This window comes from Lepidochelys kempii, chromosome 10 (genome assembly GCF_965140265.1).
Source record: "Lepidochelys kempii isolate rLepKem1 chromosome 10, rLepKem1.hap2, whole genome shotgun sequence".
In the NCBI taxonomy this organism is placed as follows: Eukaryota; Metazoa; Chordata; order Testudines; family Cheloniidae; genus Lepidochelys; species Lepidochelys kempii.
Genome location: NC_133265.1, coordinates 33,263,968 through 33,284,420, shown reverse-complemented (window position 1 = coordinate 33,284,420; position 20,453 = coordinate 33,263,968). Strand labels below are relative to the sequence as shown.

The 20,453-nt window shown below is 45.8% G+C and overlaps 1 protein-coding gene across 2 annotated transcripts in view; it reads left to right on the top strand.

The window, feature by feature from the left end:
* The window catches only part of TRAP1 (TNF receptor associated protein 1), a 75,724-nt gene that overhangs the window by 12,875 nt on the left and 42,396 nt on the right, over window positions 1-20,453 (top strand). For both annotated transcript variants that reach the window (XR_012161182.1, XM_073362771.1), the window contains exons 2-4: window positions 4,745-4,912; window positions 6,674-6,756; window positions 7,682-7,822. Coding sequence is in view for 1 of the 2 variants with exons in the window: in XM_073362771.1 (XP_073218872.1) it covers window positions 4,745-4,912; window positions 6,674-6,756; window positions 7,682-7,822 (392 nt within the window). In the remaining variant the exon portion in view is untranslated. The remainder of the gene's footprint in view (window positions 1-4,744; window positions 4,913-6,673; window positions 6,757-7,681; window positions 7,823-20,453) is intronic.

Here is a 20,453-nt window from a genome sequence, read left to right as displayed (position 1 = left end):
ACGGCTCGTCTACGCTTAAAATGCTACAGTGGCAAAAGGGGGTAGTGGTGACACCCGTTGGAGGCTTCCTGACCACCCAAAAGCCCCATCCCTAATACATCATGCTCTAACATGGCACAGCTTGGGGCTGATATGCAAAGTTAGACAAGGCATGTGAGTTAATTCCACTTTGTCTCTGGGTGTCAGGAGCTTTGCTTCCCAAGCTGTTTTTGTGTGTGTGGCTTTTCCTTGCTAGTTCTGAGAGCACTTTCTCACTTACTCTGCATATATAAATGGCCATGGTTCTGTGGCTTGAAATTGCCGTGGGTCCCTCCTCTGCTGGCCAAGCAGGGGTTTCACAGGAAGCAATATATCAGAAAATGAAAAAGCTGCAGCTTGAATTTAACAGTTTTTGTCTTTGGCTGACACAATGCCAGCTATTAATTAATGATATTAAGACCAAATGTTATACAGATCCAAAAATAACCTTGGAATTGATTGATGATGATTTATTCATTGTGCTTGGGAGAGAGAGAGGCAGAAGATGTGACTAGGCCAAGAATTATAAATATTTGGGTTTTCCAGAGAGATCCAGCACTTGTGTGTGGGGGCAGCATTCTGTTTGTGTATATTGGGTGAATAGACTCTCAGGACTTGCTGTTTGTAAACCTGATGACAGAAGTTGACTTGAGAATGGGAGGAAAATGCCAGCGGATTGTTTTTCCTTTTGGGTCGCTGGAGGCAGTGACTGGGCAAAGCTCCTCTCATGTTCCGTGATTCCTGAGTGTGGGTGTATTTGCAAATTTTTTTGTTTGTTTGTTCGGCACCACAGGGTTAAAATGTCAGATTGTAAAGTCCAGGCTGGCTCAGGCATTGCCTGTGTCTCTTCCTGAGCTGACCCTTCTCTTAGCCCTGGTCTACACTAGGACTTTAGGTCGAATTTAGCAGCGTTAAATCGATGTAAACCTGCACCTGTCCACACGATGAAGCCCTTTATTTCGACTTAAAGGGCTCTTAAAATCTATTTCCTTACTCCACCCCTGAGAAGCGGATTGGCGCTTAAATCGGCCTTGCCGGGCCGAATTTGGGGTACTGTGGACACAATTCGACGGTATTGGCCTCCAGGAGCTAGCCCAGAGTGCTCCATTGTGACTGCTCTGGACAGCACTCTCAACTCAGATGCACGATTGTTTGCCGTTGCTCTGACGCAGGGAGGGGCAACTGACGACCCGGCTTACAGGGTTGGCTTACAGGGAGCTAAAATCAACAAAGGGGGTGGCTTTACATCAAGGAGTATTTCAGGCAGGACTTCACAGAGGGTTCCAATAAGAAATGGTGCACCTAAGTTATTGTTCTTATTGGAACAAGGAGGTTAGTCTGGCCTCTGATAGATACGTGGCTAGATTTACCTCGCTGCACCTTCTCTGTGAGTGACTGCAGTGTGACCTAGAGGAATTAGTCCCCTAGACTGGGGGGGTGGAGGTGGGGGGTTTGCAAATGAGTACAAAAGAAATCTGGTCTGTTTCTTGTTTTGATACACTCCATCTATCTTTTACATCTTTGGCTGGCAGCAGACGGTGCAGAAGGACTGCACGCCATCCACATCTCATGGCTGCTCGGCAGAAGATGATGCAATAGGACTGCTAGCAATCCGTATCACCTGCCTGCTCGCCATAAGACGGTTCAATAGGACTGACTGCAGGACTAAAGAGAATGACTGGATCAAGTCACTCCAAATTTAGTCCCTGCGCCCATGTCTGTCCAGGAGCTCCTGATCGACCTCACAGAGGCGACCAGGAGCACCTCGGACATGACGATGACGGCTTGCCAGTCCTACTGTACCGTCTGCTGCCACCAGGCTAGGGGTTGCTGCTGCTGTGTAGCAATGCAGTACCACGTCTGCCAGCACCCAGGAGACATACGGTGACAGTGAGCTGAGCGGGCTCCATGCTTGCCGTGGTATGGCGTCTGCATGGGTAACTCAGGAAAAAAGGCGCAAAACGATTGTCTGCCCTTGCTTTCACGGAGGGAGGGAGGGAAGGGGGGCCTGACGACATGTACCCAGAACCACCCATGACAATGTTTTAGCCCCATCAGGCATTGGGATCTCAACCCAGAATTCCAGTGGGCAGCGGAGACTGTGGGAACTGTGGGATAGCTACCCACAATGCAACACTCCGGAAGTCTCCTCTAGCCTCGGTACTGTGGAAGCACTCCGCCAAGTTAATGCAGTTAATGCACTTAGAGCATTTTCTGTGGGGACACACACACTCGAAAACAGGCTTGGTCATGTGGATGGGTGCAGGGTTAAATCGACCTAACGCTGCTAAATTTGACCTAAACTCGTAGTGTAGACCAGGGCTAAGTGTGATGGACTGGTTCACCATATACTGAACTCTCCAGTTCTTAAATCCTCATTCATGTGGGCTTTTTCTTCATTTTCTTGGATCAGTCCAACAAATGCATTGGAATGACAGCTACAGACTTTTGCTTGAACAATGAGGCAGAACTGTGTGTGATACAGCAGTTACGGGTGTAGGAGGTATTCAAGTGCATGAGAGCTATTCACAGGCTCTTTAAGGACAGAACTAATTGAGTAATAATTGGGGGTTCTGGCTGGAAAAGTGCATCATGTCTTGGAACTGTTTTTGAATGGGAGACATGGTAAGGGACTATTTGGGGTTGATAACTGGCTCAGCCTAGGGTCTGAGGTGTAGGGAAGCAGCAGAGCTGCTTACCCTTTGGAAGGGCGACAGTAATGCTGAGAGCTCTGGTTTTGATGCATTTGGATTGAGAGATACCTTGGTCTTTTCAGAGCTTCAGAATGGCAGATACTAAATGTCTGTGTGTGTTTTAGGGGTGTTAACTGTATGTTGGTAGTCAGCATCATCTGCTAGGTTGGTTAGGGTCAGCATCAGCTGACCTTGGAAGGGACTTGGATCAGCCAGACAACAACTGGAGGACTATGGGACATGTTTGTGAAGGGTAAGGGGTGTAAGTTGTATCAGGTACTATGTCGAGGTAAAAGCAGCAGCCTGGAAAGGGTTAAGAGATTTCTGCCTATTACATGGCTGGAAGAGGAAGCTGGATCCAAAGGGGTACCAGGGGAGGGGTGTGTGGTGGTCTCACACACACACACACACACACACTGGTAGAGGCAGCAAGGTTCTTGGGATTCTAATCAGCATTTTTGGTTGGATAGTTTTATTTTGTTTGTACCTGTTGTTGTAAACAATAAATAATGAACGGGGCCCAGGGGTAAGGGCCTTTATAACAGATTTAAACCTGGAGTTTGCTTTGCTTCCTCGGCTGATGAAACAGCCTACAAGGGCAAAAAAGAGTTTTTGTAAAAGCCCAGAATTGTCTGCTGTTGCCGCCCGCTCCTGGCTTTTGTAGCTTGACCAGGTTCTCTCCCTGGCCCTAAGGAAGCTCTGCCACTCGCAGTGTGGGGCGAGCTGCAGCTTAATACTGGCCTGGAGTGGCGAAGGGTGGAAAACCACCCATCCACTTGCCAGAGCATTCTTATTCCATTTTGTATCCATTGTCATGGAGGAGGTGAATTAATATACCCTCCTCTGCCTGATAATTTCCCCTAAGCCCCAGACTCAGGACCGCTCAATCCTGGCAAGTGGAATGCAGCAGAGTTTGCTGCTCATTAGGTGTAAAATATACAGTGGAAACCTGAAGGAAGTAAAGTCTGGAAATCGCTTCTGTGTGTTACAGGGCCTGTTGGATCTCAAGCTTTCTGAAAAGGGCCTTTTGAGGTTCTCGTACACCATCATTTTCCTGTGGAACTGGCATAACCCAGTCCACCTGAAACCAGCTTGAATATGTGGTTATGTGGCTGCATGCACGTTCGCCCACCTCTGAATATATTTGCCTTGCCTTCTACATTGGAACATCGTTTTAGCACCATTTCCTTTTGTCTTCACAACATAGATAATCACACTGAGCACTAATATAAGACAGTGCTTTGTATCTGCCAAGTGCTGCAAATGTTGGTTAGTAGCCAGTGTTTTTCGTTTCATTCTCTGCCAAACAGAAGAGGGTCTCCTGTCTGACTTAGCAAAGTACATCACAGGCAAGGCTATGACAAAGGTGGCAATTCCTATGTTCCTAGTGGAGCTAGTGGAATTTGCTGTCTTTTATAGCTTTTCGGGTTATGACTCTTGCTTCTGATATGACCCTGAGAGGCAGCATGTGCCGTTTAGTCCTAAAACTGGCTCTGCTGGGGGGTGTGATTCTGGCATTCTGACCAGTAGCTACACTCTGCCAAAGGAGGCATCTTTGAGAGCTCAGGATTGAATGTTTACTGCCGGTATCATAAACCAGCAGGTGTATGGGCCAAATTGGAGTAGAATTCTATAGGGGGTGGTCAAATGGGATGTAACCAGGAGTAATGAAATGTAACTGAGCAAAGGAAAACAGATTTGATAGGAGGAAAACTTTCTGTCAGTAAAATATAGCAATAGCAAGTCTCAGAGCCTGGGTCAGTTTACTTGGGCTTGTGCTATGGGGCTAAGGAATGCGATGTTTTGGCTCAGCTCTGCGACCTTCCCCCCCCTTGCTGGGTCTCAGAGCCCAGGCTCCGGCCGGAGCCCGATCATGTGGGGATTGAACACTCAACTGGACAATGCATAGGACAGTGTACCTTAGGGAGCAATCCTGCATTAGCCCTCGGGAAAGGGAATTGTGACCTTGATAGAGCTTTCCTATCTCTAATATGTGTGAGTTAGACTAAAACCGCTTGAATTGCATCTTCTAGGAAGAGGAATCACATGTCTTCAGAGAGCAGCCCTCCATTTCCCAGTCCCCCGGCACAACTTAGCCGCCTTCAGCGTTCTTGCTGGGCAGAAGTACAGTACCCAGGCAGCTGAGAACAAGGAAGAGGAGCCCCTGCACACCATCATCAGCAATACAGAGAATGTGAAAGGTGAGCAGAGGCCGGGGATATCACGGGAAGGAAGTCTCTTGGGGTGCGTTGAAAACCCAGTGAAATGACACTGCCTTGGCAAAACAGTGCCTAACTGGGAGGGCAGGAGCTTGGGGCTATCTCCCAAGGTACCTTCCCCACCTCTGGAGGGGGAGAGGTGCAGGTGTTTGTCATCCCATCAGTTAGAATGGCTTTTGGGATGGACTTTCGAGACTTGTGGAAGGAAGTTGTCATTGATGCTTCAATAAGAGTAAATTCTTGGAGTCTCATGGTCAAGGACTTCTAGGTATCCTAGCAAAAATAAAATCACCAGAATGAACACCACAACATAAAATCTCTAGCAAAGTAGTAAATACAGAGTAAAGAATAAAACAGCAGGAACAGGTTCACCCCTGTACCCTCTCAATATCTCGCTGGAAGCATGAACCTGTTGAGAAATAAAACTACTTAAGAGTGAGATAGACGCACCTCTATAGTTGCAGTCTGGCAGAAGCCTGCAGTGTGCTCTGGTGGATGTAACTTTCGTGTGTGTAGGCAGGGGGTTCCAAAGGACCTGCCTCTTGCCTGCTGTTACATCTGTTGTTACACAGGTGAACTGTGTGTGCCCAGCTCATTGCTTGTGATGATGGAGATCTCTGATTAAAATCATGCTGTCATCCCTTTAGTTAGAACTAATTGCTTTGCCTTCCTCCAAGCAGAGCTGCTTTAAAACAAAGTCATGTGAGTTATCTGAACACAGAAATAGCATCTTAAACTCAATATTCCAAGGCCTTTTCCATACACCTTGTATTTTTGAAGATCCAGGGCTATGAAGCCCTTAAATGAACTTGGTCCCTCTGCACCCATCATCTTGCCCTCTGGGGTCAGAGAATCTGGGGTTTTGTCTGCAAGCAGCTGCAGACATGTGACAGGTCATGGGTAACTTTGACTGTGCTGCTAGTGTCTTAAGTGTGTCTAAGATAGGAAATGCCAAAGATCGGGCCTTTTAAAAAGAGCCTGAAAGAGAGCCTATTGAGAGAAGCATTTTGTAAAGTGTTATTCTCTTTGAGCTGCTGTTGTCATTGAGAAAGATTGAGTATATCAATCAGCTGGGTGTGTGCAGTATCAAGGGTGCTTCAGCAGAGAGGTGCCAGATTAACACAATGGCTTCTTCTGTTTTACTTAGAGTATGCTTTTTATGTTGGGACCTTAGAGTGCTTGTTGAAAGCTCTTAGAGTGGGGTGTTTGCAGATAGCTCCTTTAAATGTTGGAGCTCCCTTTCCCCACCAGCCTCTATTTGGTACAACAGCGAGGGCTCACATCTGGCGGGGTGTGGTACTCTAAAAATTAGAGGGGGGAGGATTGGCTACGAAGCAGGGGAGGGCATTTTTAGAGATGAAGATTTGGGGATTGGATGGCTCCATGGATCAGGAATGGAGTGTAATTTTTCACCTCGAGGTCACTGATTCAGCTTCAGCCCAGATATGTAGTGACCTGAACTCACATAATATATCGTCTAATGGCCGTTCTGCAGTCTGTGTGTTGTCTCAGCCCTTGTCCAGGCTGACAGTGTGCCCACATGGCAAAAACCATTCTCACATTTCAAAATAAATAGCGCCTTTGTTGGCAGTTTCCGTGGAGGCCATAGATGTCCATATCCCCTGCCACTCCTAGCCAGGGCCCTGAGAGGCTGAGGCACACTAGTGAGGCTGTGTGTGCCTTTCCTGTATGAGAGAACTGTGTGAAATGCCCTTGGGTGTGCGTGTGTGTGATTAATTCTAGGAGAAGCCTCCAAACATGAGTTCCAGGCAGAGACGAAGAAGCTGTTGGACATTGTTGCACGTTCCTTGTACTCGGAGAAGGAGGTAGGTCACCTGCTAATCATACCGATGCTGGTGAAGTTTCTGTTTGCAAAGCCATGTGTGTGTGTATATATATATCTGTCTCTGTCTGTGGCAGGGCAAGACACTGCCCTTGCAGTGGAAATGCCTGCTTGACTTCCCAAGAGAGTATGTTTTTAATTTCATATGTAAATACATCTAGATGACTCAGTAGGCCTGTTTTGGCTCTGGCAATTGGCTGTATTTTAGCACCAAGTTTAAACAAACCAGCCCCCACACCACTAAATGGAGAAATACAGTTGGCTCTGTGCCGCACTGCATGTAGCGTTCCAGCACGATGGAGTTAATGGAGTCAAGGCAGAGCTGTGCTAGCCTGCTGCCTCACTGGAACTATCCCCTTCCTTTTACTGGCCATTTTTCTCCCTTAGATTTTAGTGCAGCATTTTAAATGCAGGGATTGATAGAAGGCTGCCCTGTCCTTGCCGGCAGAGGTATGTCTTTGTGCCCTGGCGAGAATGGGGTGTGCTCCAGATTTTTGACTAAGGCCTTGCCTATACACACCATCCAGCCATGTTTGGGAAAGGAAGCTTCACTCTGGGACTTCTGACTCCATTGGAAAGGATGCACTCTGGGGTTCTGGCATCAGTATCACTCAGAAGACTAAAGTGCTAAAAACCCACATGTCCTTTCCATAGGAGCCAACGGTGCCAGTGTAAAGAATGCCTGCTCAAACCCCTCCTCTTCTGGTACCCCGTTTAGGGGCTGTGACATGGCCACACCTAGAGTGTTGCAGTCTGCGTGTCTGTCTCTCGACAAGTCCCTCTGTTGGGATGAAAACCTGTGTATGAGCCAGCAGCATGCCCTGAACACTGTGGGGGTGCCACACAGGTGGCTGGGAGCGGTGCTGGCTAGACAGAGGCTGCAGTACATAACAATGTTCCTTCCCCAGGTGTTTATCCGGGAGCTGATCTCCAATGGCAGCGATGCACTGGAAAAGCTGCGTCATAAGCTGATGTCTGACGGGAAGGTCTTACCAGAGATGGAGATTCACCTGCAGACAGACAGCGAGAAGGGAACCATCACCATCCAGGTATCTCCCTTTGCTGGCAAGAGGAACAGGAAGTCACTTTGCTGCACGGCTTATCCCAGCCGAAGCCCATTAGAAGCTGAGCTGGAGTGTAACCCTCATCAGTATCCACTGTCTCCCTGTGCCCCTGGCCCTTCACAGCTGGGTGTCTGCAGGGCTGGTCAATGCTTGACAGTGATGCTAGATTGAGTCTGTAACCCCAAGCTTTGATGAAAGGCCAGCAAGTTTGTGCCCCCGCCCACCCATTACCATGCCCCTGTGTGGCTGGGAGAGGGACACCACAAAGCAGGGGAGGGTTGCCCTCTCCTGCTCCAGCCCTTTCCTGGAAACGACCTGTGGCTTCTCCCATAGTGCCTGTTACCGTGTTGGGACTAAAGCACTTTCCATGTTCTGTGCATGTATCCCTACTAAAAGGCAGCCTCCCATGTGGGAGGAGGGCAGCCAGGTGCACAGCATGCTGCCGTACAGTGTGTGCATGCGGGGGTTTTCTTCACCGAGACCCTGCTCTTCTCTAGGTCTGAGACCTCATGTGCTGAAAACAGGCAGAGCTCCCGTCCTAATTAGCTCTGCAGGAGGCGCTGGTGCGGTGAGGGCAACCCTCCCCTGGTTTGTTGTGTCCCTCTCCCAGCCACACCTGCTCTGTCAGGATGAGCGAGTCCCCTAACTCTGGTTTCCTGGTATTGAGCTATGAAATATTTCACCATAAAGCTGCACTTCAGGGATGACTAAAACTCTCTGGCAGGCAGATCTCTGGTGCCTTGTCTTTCAAATGTTCTTGCTTCCTGCTGCCCGAATCAAGGTTGGAGTTTGAGGGGTTCCTGCTGCTGGCAGAGGTGTCGTGGAATTTACTCGGTATCCAGATTTATGTGACATTTCTTTCTTATGCAGCATGCTCCAGAGGAAAGGAGGTGCATCTCTGGCGTCATCTCTCTTGTGGCAGGGGGAGAATGCACTGTTCCTCTTGCAGAGGCAGAGAAAGGAGGACAGAGATGCTTTCACTTTTTCTAGGAGCAAAAGAGAGGCAATTTTTAGGGTAAGGCGAACACTCCCAAGCTGTGGCCCGCAGAGCGCTCGTTGGTCACGTGGAGCCCAATCTTCTCTCTGTTTCTAGTTGCTTCTGTTGTTGGCCGGGCTCTTCCTTTAAAAAAAAAAAAAAAAATCTTGGAATGAGCTTAAGTGACTACACTGGGGTCACTGCTATATAATCGGAGAGGAAGCAGGAGCTTTCCTCATGGGCCAGAGTGACCAGTGAGTCTGGAGCTTTGAGACACCGGCAGGCCCTAGAGGAGTGCCAAGGGGACCAGGGGATGGGGTAGCTGGGCAGCACATTGAGGGGAGAAGGAGGACAAGGGACGGGAATGTGTAGGGAGAAGGGAGCAGAACGGAGGGGACAGGGAGATGAGATGAAGCCTAAAGGACACAGCATAAGTAATCTTTATCACAAAGGACAAAGCACTTATGTCTTCGGAGACTGTTAAAATATACTAGATACTTTCACTTTTTCATGTAAGGGCCTGCTGCAGTTGCCATAGGGATGATAAGTGATCATGAGTGGGAAGACTGGGGCTGGGCAATACAACGTGTGTGTTGTGTTCCACAGTAGGGAGTGTTTGAGAATCCCCGGATTAGTGAATTGTATTTGTTACTTTCTGAGTTTCGCAGTGTTGTTATATTTCCTTGGCCATTGTCTAAGCAAGTGATCGCTCCATTAGAGACCTAGACACAGCTGTAATCCCAGCACTGGGATGCAGTTCCTGTCTAGCCCATATCTGCTCTTCCTGGGATTTGCAGGGCATGCTCTGGGTTTTGGACATGGCATTGGGTTCCCTCCCTGACCATTTTGGCTAATAGCCATTGATGGACCTGTCCTCCGTGAATTCATCTAATTATTTTTGAACCCAGTTATGCTTTTGGCCTTCACAACATCCCCTTGCAATGAGTTCCACTGGTTGACTGTAGGTTGTTTGAAGAAGTACTTCCTTATGTTTGTTTTAACCTGCTGCCTATTAATTTCATTGAGTGAAGTCTGATTCTTGTGTTATCTGAAAGGGTAAATAACACTTCCCTATTCACTTTCTCCATACAATGGAGAAAGACATCTATCATATCCCCCCCTCGGTTGTCTCTTTTCTAAGCAGAACAGTCCCAGTCTTTTTAATCTCTCCTCATATGGCAACTATTCCTTACCTCTAATCATTTTGGTTGCCATTTTCTCTACTTATTCCAAGTCTAATATATGTTTTTGAGATGGGATGACCAGAGCTGCATGTGGTATTCAAGGGTGTACCATGGATTTCCATAGTGGCGTTACGATATTTTCTGTCTTATTAGCTATACCTTTCTTAATGGTTCCTAACATTAACAACTTTTTTGACTGCTATTTTTTGAGCAGATGTTTTCAGAGATACACCATGAGTTCAAGATGTCTTTGTTTAGTGGGGTCTAAATTAGCTATTACCTTCATTTTGTATGCATAGTTGGGATTGTGTTTTCCAATGTACATTACTTTGCTCTTCTCAGTATTGAATTTCATCTACCATTTTGATCCCATCACCCAGTTTTGTGAGATCTCTCTGTAACTGTTCACAGTTAGCTTCGTATTTAATTATCTTGTCTGAAAATTTTGCCACCTCACTGTTTACCCCTTTTTCCATCTTGTTTTTGAATATGTTGAACAGCACTGGTCCCAGTGCAGATCGTTGGGATCCTGTTGTTTACCCCTGTTCACTATGAAAACTGACAATTTGTTCTTCCCCTCTTTTTCCTATTTTTCAAGCAGTTACTGATCCATGAGATGACCTTCCCTCTTATCTTGTGACTGCCTACTTTGCTTAAGAGCCTTTGGTGAGGGACCTTGTCAGTGGCTTGTTGAAATCCAAGTATACCTTATATCAGGGGTCGGCAGCCTTTCAGAAGTGGTGTGCCAAATCTTCATTTATTCACTGTAATTTCAGGTTTCATGTGCCAGTAATACATTTTAACGTTTTTAGAAGGTCTCTCTCTATAAGTCTACATTATATAACTAAACTGTTGTTGTATGTAAAGTAAATAAGGTTTTAAAAATGTTTAAGAAGCTTCATTTAAAATTAAATTAAATGCAGATCTTATCAGTTTAGTGTGATACTTGCCCTTGCTTTTCCTTGCTGAGTTTTCCGATGTCTGGCTTGTATTTGGATACTTTAAGCTGCACACAGCCTTCTGAGTGATCAGTTGTTAACCAGAATAGAGGACCCATGATCTCTCTCGGTAGCTTCAAGTGCACTCCGCAGATCTACAAACTTTGATGCCCACAATTCTGAGCTTTTTAACTGAATGAGCTGCATTTCGAAATCAACACCCATCCACTGAAATACAGACCAACGAAAGTGACTTTAACTTTTCAGGTTTAATTAGAAAAGAAAGCATTGGGCCAAATTGCTGGAAATCTGTCAGAAATTTCTCATTTCAGTTCTTGCATGTACATTCCAATCTCATCGACACTGATAGCGCAACGTGTCGATAGTTCTTTTATGTGTTGGAAGTAGTGGAAAGTAGAACTTGGAATATCCCGAGCAAGAACTGCTAGTTTTACAACAGATGCCTTCCAGGCTTCATAAAGATCCAGACACGTTTGCCCTGGAGACAGAGGTTGAGTTCGTTTAGGTGAGCAGCGATGTCAGTTAGAACCATGAGCTTAAACAGCCATTTGTCATCATCCAGTTGGGGCTAGTTTTGTCCTTTTTCTGACAAAAAGGCCTTGATTACATCAAAACCGTTTACAAAGTGCACCAAAACCGTGCCACTACTTAGCCACCGAATGTTGTTGTGAAGGGGAATGTTGTTATAAGCACTGTCCATCTCTTCTAGCAGTGCTTGAAACTGTCGGTGAGTCAAAGCAGATGGAGCAACAAGGAAATTCACAATTCGCCCCACTGTATTCATCACATTATTAAGTTCGGAATTAGAAATTTTAGAACACAGGTTTTTCTTGATGGATGATACAGTGAAATTTGACTGTTGGGTGGCCAATTTGATCTTCAAGTAACTTTACAAATCCCTTCTGTTTTCTGACCACGGCAGGAGCACCATCTGTTGTCACAGAAAATATTTTTCTGATGTCAACTCCTCATTCTTCAGAATGGTTTATAAAACTTTCCACTATATCTTTCCCCTTTGTTGTGCCATGCAGGGGTTTTTGGCAACAAAGTTCCTCTTGGATTTCATCGGAAGCACAATATCTTGCAACAACTGTCAAACGTGGAAAGTCGTTTATATCCACGTTGTCATCAACTGCAACGCTAAACACTGCTGTGTCTTTTAATGCAGTCATCTGCTTTTCCTTAATGTTTTCTGCCATTTCGCTTATGCTTCTCTCAACTGTTCTGTCAGACAGGCAATTCTTTTATTCTAGATATGATCGTGTCTTTATTTGGCAAATCATTGAACGAAATCTCTGAACTGCTGAGAAAAACTTTTTATATGTTCCCCCTCTGTAAATGGCTTTCAGTTTTTTGCAATGCACTGTGCAATCTTGTAACTTTCTTCTGTAGCTTGATTTTGACTCACACTTAAGCTGTTAAAAACACTGCTTTTCCTGCTCCTGCCTTTTTGATCGATTCAGTCTTGTCTGCTTCGTCAAGAAAGATTTTCTCGTGCTTCGTTTCAAAATGTCATCGAACACTTGATGTGCGATAAACAACACTTTCACAACAGAAAGCACAAACAGCACGGTCCTTCTTTTGAATAAATCCAGATGTGTCTGTCCAAGAAGGCTGAAATGTACGGACATCTAACTTTGCTTTCTTAGGAGCTGCCATTTTTTTAAATGTTCCCCTCAACTGTCAGTGGGGGGGGGGGGGGGGGGGAAATGGCGACATAGGGCACGCACAAGGTCAAATGCAGACATGGTCTGATATAAGCAGCAAACCAGGACCAGGAACAACTTTTAAAGTGGTGGTGCTGAGCTGCGCCCCCTCTTGCCCCTGTCTGCACCCCTCACTGCCTCAGGCTGGGCCCAGTGGGCCTCAGGCTGGGGCCAGCTGCAGAGCGCTGTGCCGAGGCCAGGAGCAGAGCCCCGGGCTTGCTGCTGGTACCCCAGGCCTGCAGCGGGCTGAGCGGGGCCAGAGGCCCGGACCCCAGCTGGCAGGGGGCCGGAACCCCAGAGTGGCAGTGAGGTAAGCGGGGCCTGGCAGCTGGTATCCCAGGCCTGCAGCGGGCTGAGCAGGGCCGGCGGCCGGAACCCCAGACTGGCAGTGGGCTGAGTGGCTCAACCCTCTGCCGGTCTGGGGTTCTGGCCGCCAGCTCCTGCCAGCTGGGGTCCTGGCTGCCGGCCCCACTCAGCCCCGCAGCCGGCCTGCTGTTCCATCCGATGGCTCCTGCCAGCCGGGGTCCCAGCCTCCAACCCTGCTCAGCCCACTGCCAGCCTGGGGTTCTGTTCATCCAGGCAGGCAGCAGGCTGAGCAGGGCCGAAGTCTGGGACCCCGGGACCACAACCCCTAATCCCTAGCCCCATTCCAGAGCCCACAGCCCCAGCCAGAGCCCTCCCCCTCCACCCCACCCCAACGGCCAATTTCATGAGCATTCATGGCCCACCATACAATTTCCATACCCAGATGTGGCCCTTGGGCCAAAAAGTTTGCCCACCCCCTGGGTTAGGCCTTGAGCATGTGGGAAAGATCCACCAGGGAGATACCTGGGAAAGAATGATCTGTAGTAACTCAGAGCCCTCCCTATCTAGTGTCCGATCTCTGCAGTTTCATATTTGAGTTCCTTCAGCACTCCTGGATGAATACCATCTGGTCCTGATGACTTATTACTGTTTAATTTATCAATTTGTTCCAAAACCACCTCTAATGACACCTCAATCTGGGACAGTACCTCAGATTTGTCACCTAAAAAGAATGACTTAGGTGTGGGAATTTCCTAACATCCTCTGCAGTGAAGACCAATGCAGTGAATTCATTTAGCTTCTCTGTAACAGTGTTTTCTTCTTTGAGTGCTCCTTTAGCACCTTAGTTGTCCAGTGGCCCCACTGATTGTTTAGCAGGCTTTCGGCTTCTGATGTACTTAAAAAATAAATCTGCTGTTAGTTTTTGTGTCTTTTGCTATTACTCTTCAAATTCTTTTTTGACCTGCCTGATTATACTTTTACACTTGTCAGAGTTTATGCTCCTTTGTATTTTCCTCAGTAGGATTTGACCTCTACTTTTTAGAAAATGTGTTTTTGTCTCTAACTGCCTATTTTACTCTGTTGTTTAGCCATAGTCACGTTTTTTTGATCTTCCTGCTACTTTTGTTTATGTAAGGTATACATATAATTTGAGCCTTTATTATGGTGTTTTTTAAAATTTTCCATGAAGCTTACAGGCATTTCACTCGTGACTGTTCCTTTTGATTTCTGTTTAACTAGCCTCCTCATTTTTGTTTAGTTCCCCTTTTTGAAGTTAAATGCTACTGTGGTGGGTTTCTTTGGTATTTTCCCTCCTGCAAGGATGTTAAATTTAATTGCATGCTTGTTGCTGTTACTGAGCGGTTCAGCTATATTTGTCTCTTAGACCAGAACCTGTGCTTCACGTAGGACTAAATCCAGAATGGCTCCAAGAAGTAGTCATTAATGGTATCTTGAAATTTGATCTCTGCATCACACCTTGAGGTAACATGTTCCCAGTCAATATGGGGATAGTTGAAATCCCCCGTTATTATTGAGTTTTCTGATTTTGTCGCCTCTCTAGTCAACCTGAGTATTTCACAATCACTGTCAACATCCCAGTGAGGCGGTTGGTAATATATTCTTATTGCTATACTCTATATTACTTAAGCATGGAATTTATGTCCATAGAGATTCTATGGTAGAGTTTGATTCATTTAAAATTTTCACTGTATGCTTCCTTTCACATATAGTGTCACTCTCCCACCACTGTGACCGACATGGCCATTCTTATATACTTGGTACCTGATATTACCATGTCCCATGGATTATCATCATTCCACCAAGTTTTTGTGATGTGTGTTATATAAATATCCTCATTTAATACCAGGCACTCAAGTTCAGCCATCTAGTATTTAGACTTCTTCCATTTTTATGCAAGCACTTACAAATGTTGGGTTTTTGTTTTTTGTTTTGAGGGGATGGGTTATTGCCCTAAATTTAGGGACTATTAGGTATATCTGGTTCTTAGGCTTCCACTCTAAACTCCCTCGCAAAACTCCCCTGTTTTCTGCTCCTGTTCGCTCGCTCTTGTGGTGGCTTACGAGCTGGCTTTTTAAACCCCTCTTCTCCCTCAGTTAGCCCCAGCCTCTTGTCAAGATATCCTAAAGGGATTAGGGGTCTAAGGATGGCAAAGTGGAGCCTCGTTAGGAAGCTCTCAGCCTTGCCTGGAAGGCCAGTAGGCTCAGCACATAAACTTAAATATGGCTGGCACAAGGTAAGCAAGCACGCAACAACAGACAGCAGTGTTACTCCAACGGTCACATAAAGTCACTTGTCCACCTAGAGAGCTCCCAGATCCGCCTTTGTTGTTCCTGTTCTCTTGCCATCTATTAGAAACTGCACTGGGAAGGCAGAATCCCACAGATGGCAGGAGGCTGGGAACAAGGGTGAAGGAGTTGGGGACGCAGGTTGTGTTCTTGTGAATTCTCCTAGTTGAGGGTAAGGGCCCAGGCAGACACATGCGCATCCTGCAGATGAATGCATGGCTGTATAGATGGTGTTGACAGGAAGGCTTCAGCTTCCTCCACCATGGCATGCTGTTCCAGGAAGAAGTCTGCTGGGAATAGATGGTGTCCACTTCACCAAGAAGGGAAAGAGAATCGTCTCACACCATCTTGCCAACCTAGTGAGGAAGGCTTTAAATTAGTTTCAAAGGGGGGAGGTGACAAAAGCACACAGGGAAGCATAAAAAAAAGGAATGTTAGCAGAGGGGTAGAAGTTGTTACGGAGACCTGGAAAATTACAGAAGGTCATAGGAGCAACGAGGGGAATCAGCTAAACATCTTAGATGTCTATATACAAATCCAAAGAGTATGGGGAATGAGCAGTAAGAACTGGATGTATTAGTACATAAGCTAAACTATGACTTAATTGGTGTCACAGAGACTTGATGAGAAGTCTCATGACAGGAATATTGATATAGAGGGATATAGCTTGTTCAGGAAGGATAAAAAGGGAGATGGGTTGCATAATACATCAAGGTTCTGAGGTCCCCCAGAAGGAGGTGAGAGGCAAACTAGTTGAAAGTCTCCAGGTAGGGGTCTACTGTTGACCCCCAAATCAGGAAGAGAAGGTGGATGAGGCATTTCCAGAACAAATAGCTGAAATATCCCAAACACAAAGCCTGGTAGCAATGGGGGACTTGAACTACCCAAGCATCTGTTGGAAAAGTAATACAGTAACTCCTCACTTAATGTAGTCCTGGTTAACATTGCTTTATTGTTACATCTCTGATCAGTTAGAGAACTTGCTTGTTTAAAGTTGCACAATGCTCCCTTATAAGATTGTTTGGCTGCCTCCTGCTTTGTCCGCTGCTTGCAGAAAGAGCAGCCTGTTGGAGCTAATTGGTGGAAGCTTGAAACCAGGGTGGGCTGGCAGCTCCTGTATCAGCTCCCCTAAGTTCCCTGTGCGGCAGGCTATCAAGTGCTGGGCAGTTCAGATGTTGCTCCCCCCCCCACTGCCGTGTGCTGCTCCTGCCCTCTGCCTTAGAGCTGCTCCCGGGAGCCTCCTACTTGCTGTGCAGGGACTGTGGGGGAAAAGGGGTGCTGATGTCAGGGTGTCCCCCTCCCCCCACTCCTGTACCCCATCTCCACAGAGCGGGGGGAACACACAGGTATCAGGATGGAGGAAGCTTGCTGGCAGTAGCTGCTATCTCAACTTGCTGATCTACTTAAAAAGGCAGTGTACTGAGAGTGGGGTCAGCGTACTTAAAGGGGCAATGTGTGTGTCTCTCACACACACAAACATATACAAACACACACACACACACACACACACGATGTTTGTCTCTCTCACACACACGCACACATGGGGTGTGTGTGTCTCTCTCTCGCAAATACGCACACATGCTCAGCCCGGCACTTTGGAAAGCGGAAGGAGTAGTGTGCTCCAGTGGGGTAGCATGGGTTCATCATTATGTTCAGTTTCTGCAGGGAGTGTTTGCAGCCACTGCCATGTGTCTGTTGTGTCTTCTTCCTCCTTAGTGCTGCCTTGTAAAATGTGAGCATACATTAACAATGTGTTAACCCTTGAGGGCTCAGCCGAGCTTTAGCTCATCATTTAGCAGTAAGGCATTCCCTGGGAAATATCCCACCCTCTGACTCCACCACCTCAACCAAGCTTCACAATCATCATTGCTGTGTACAGTATTAAATTGTTTGTTTAAAACTTATACTTTGTGTGTGTGTGTGTGTGTATATAATGTCTTTTGTCTGGCGAAAAACATTTCTCTGGAACTTAACCACCCCGATTTATATTAATTCTTATGGGGAAATTGGATTAGCTTAACATGGTTTTGTCTAAAGTAGGAATTTTCCGGAACATAATTACAACATTAAGCAAAGAGTTACTGTACAGTAAAACACAAAATTTTCCAGTAAGTTCTTGGAATGTACCGAGGACAGCTTTTTGTTTCAGACAGTGGAGGAAGTAACCACAGGACAGCCATTTTAGACTTCATTCTGATCAGCAGAAAGGAATTGGTAGTGAATCTGAAGGTGAAAGGCAATTTGAAGGAAGGTGTAGGTCGTCTGCTTAGCGGGGCAGGAGAACTAATAACTGATGACATCAAAAGAAGTCTGAGGAATTTAATTCTGTTTTGCTTCAGTCTTCAGTAAAAAGGTTAATGGTGACCAGATACTCAATACCATTAATATTAACAACAAGGAGGAAGGACCACAAGCCAAAATAGGGAAAGAACAGGATAAAGAATATTAAAATGTACCCAAGTCAGCAGGAGTTGATGAAATTCATCGTAGGGTACTTAAGGAACGAGCTGGAGCAGTCTGAGGACCATTAGTGATTATCCTGGAGAACTCATGGAAGACGAGAGAGGTCCCAGAGGATTGGCAAAAGGCAAACATAGTACTATTTTCAAAAAGAGAACAAAGAGGACCCAGGGAATTTTAGAACAGTCAACATAAAATCGATACCTGGAAAAATACTGGAATAAATTACTAAAAAATCAATTTGTAAGCACCTAAAGGTTACTAGGGTTATAGGATCGAGCTAGCATGGATTTGTCAAGAACAAATCTTTCCAAACCAACCTGATTTCCTTCCTTGAGAGGGTTACTGGCGTAGTGGATGGGGGGAGTAGTAGACATGATATCTTGATTTTAATAGAACTTTTGACACAGTCCCACATGACATTCTCATAAGCAAACTAGAGAAATGTGGTCTAGATGAAATTGCCATAAGATTGATGCACAACTGGTTGAAGGGACATACTCAAAGAATAGTTATCAATAATTTGCTGTCAAAGTGGGAGGGCGTAATCTATAGTGGAGTCCCACAGGGGTCAGTCCTGGGTCCTGAACTGTTCAATGTTTTCAACAGTGACTTGGATAATGAAGTGGAGACTATGCTTATAAACTTTGCAGATGACACCAAGATGGAAGTTGTTGGAGGACAGGATTATAATTTAAAATGACCGTGACAATTTAGAGCTTTGGTCTGAACTCAACAAGATGAAATTCAATGAAGTTAAGTGTTAAATACTTCACTTAGGAAGGACAAATCAAATCATAACTACAAAATGGAGAATAACTGACTAGGTGATAGTACTGCTGCAAAGGATCCTGGGGGTTCACAGATTGAATATGAGTTAAGAATGTGATGCAGTTGTGGAAAAGGCTAATATCATTCTGGGGTGTCGGATGTAAGACATGGGAGTATAATTGTCCCATTCTACTCGACTTGTAGAAACCCCAATCCCCCACCCCATTGTGCTAGGCTCTCTTCCTCTCCTAGAAGTTAAGTCTGTCCTAAAGACCCACTTCTGTGAGGCCTCCAAATGGAAGAATTGTGGAAAGGGGGAATAAAAACAGTTAACTAAAGCAGTTCCTTTGTCTGGGTCTCCTAATGCGTCCTTCCTGTCCTATGGATTGTGCGCTCTTTGTTGCAGGGACAGGAAGGACCTGAGGCTAGTATTCTGAACAGGACTGAGCACCTTGTTAGCTCTAACAGTTAAGAAACACATGCAGAAACCTTCCAGGTGAAGTCCAGGTTACAGGTGTGTAACAGTGGCTGGAGGGTATGTTACCATTCAAAAGCATTGCAGCTTCTCACAAACAAGTTAGAGACCCAAGGAGTATAAAAATATATAAAATAATAACACACAGTCTGCAGAAGGTGGTTTGGGAGCTTCTGGGCTCTGTCTCGTAATACAAGAACAAGGGAACATTCAATGACATTTCAAAAGTGGGAGATTCAAGACTGATAAAAAGAAATACTTTTTCATACAATGTGTAGATAGACTGTAGAACTCACTGGCACAAGAAGGTGTTAAGGCCAAGAACTTAGTAAGATTCAGAATTGTTATTGTTAATGATGCCAAAAAGAGTATTGGGAAGGAATACAGGCTACAGGGCTTAATCCAATCTCTAAATATTAGGATAAGACCTTCCTGGGAGGAAATCACCTCACATCTTCCCACTGCAGCATCTCTTGCACCTTCCTCTGAAGCATCAGACACAGGTGACTGCTGGAGGCGGGACACAGGACTAGATGGACCACACGTCTGATCTAGCCTGGCAATGCCTGTGTTCCTATGGATTTCAGTTACTCTCCTTAAGCAAAGCACCCAAACTAGCTTAAGTCTGACCCCAGTGAGAGAACTCAGAAAGTGAGCCTTCCTGCTGCTGTACCTCATTGATCCGTAACAAATAGCTTCATTTTGGCGGTGGCCACAAAAACTAGATTCAAAAAGATACAAAAACTGTATTTTGCGAATACAGACTAAGACAGCTGCTACTCTAAAAACTAGATTGTTGTAATTCTGTAGTGGTTGGGTTGCTTTACAATCAAGCATAGTACACATACAAGAATTTTACAAAGTCCTGATTAGCAAGCTTTTAGCAAATTGGCTCTTAGCACAGAGCAAGCTGAAGGCATTCATTTACTTCTCTTCATTAAGGGGTTCAGGGTCCTGAGTCATGGAGAAGGTACTGAGCACCTCATGGTGCTAACCCCAAGATTCCACATGCCAGCCAGTTATCCAAGTTACAAGACAAGACATACATGCCCAGATCACAAAGTTAGGGCTTGTCTACATACTCTCTAGAGGTGATTTCTGGAGGTGTTTGTCAGAAGCTGGGAATGGGCCACATGGGAAGGATCATTTGATGATTGCCTGTTCTGTTCATTCCCTCTGAAGCTTCTGGCATTAGTCACTATCAGCAGACAGGATACTGGGCTAGATGGACCTTTGGTCTGAACCAGTATGGCCATTCTTATGTTCTAAGCAGTGGTTCTCAAACTTTTGTACTGGTGACCCCTTTCATACAGCAAGCCTCTGACCCCCTCCCCTTATAAATTAAAAAACACATTTTTTATATTTAACACTCTTATAAATGCTGGAGGCGAAGCAGGATTTGTGGGTGGAGGCTGATGGGCCATGATCCACCATGTAATAATCTTGCAACCCCGTGAGGGGTTGTAATCCCTA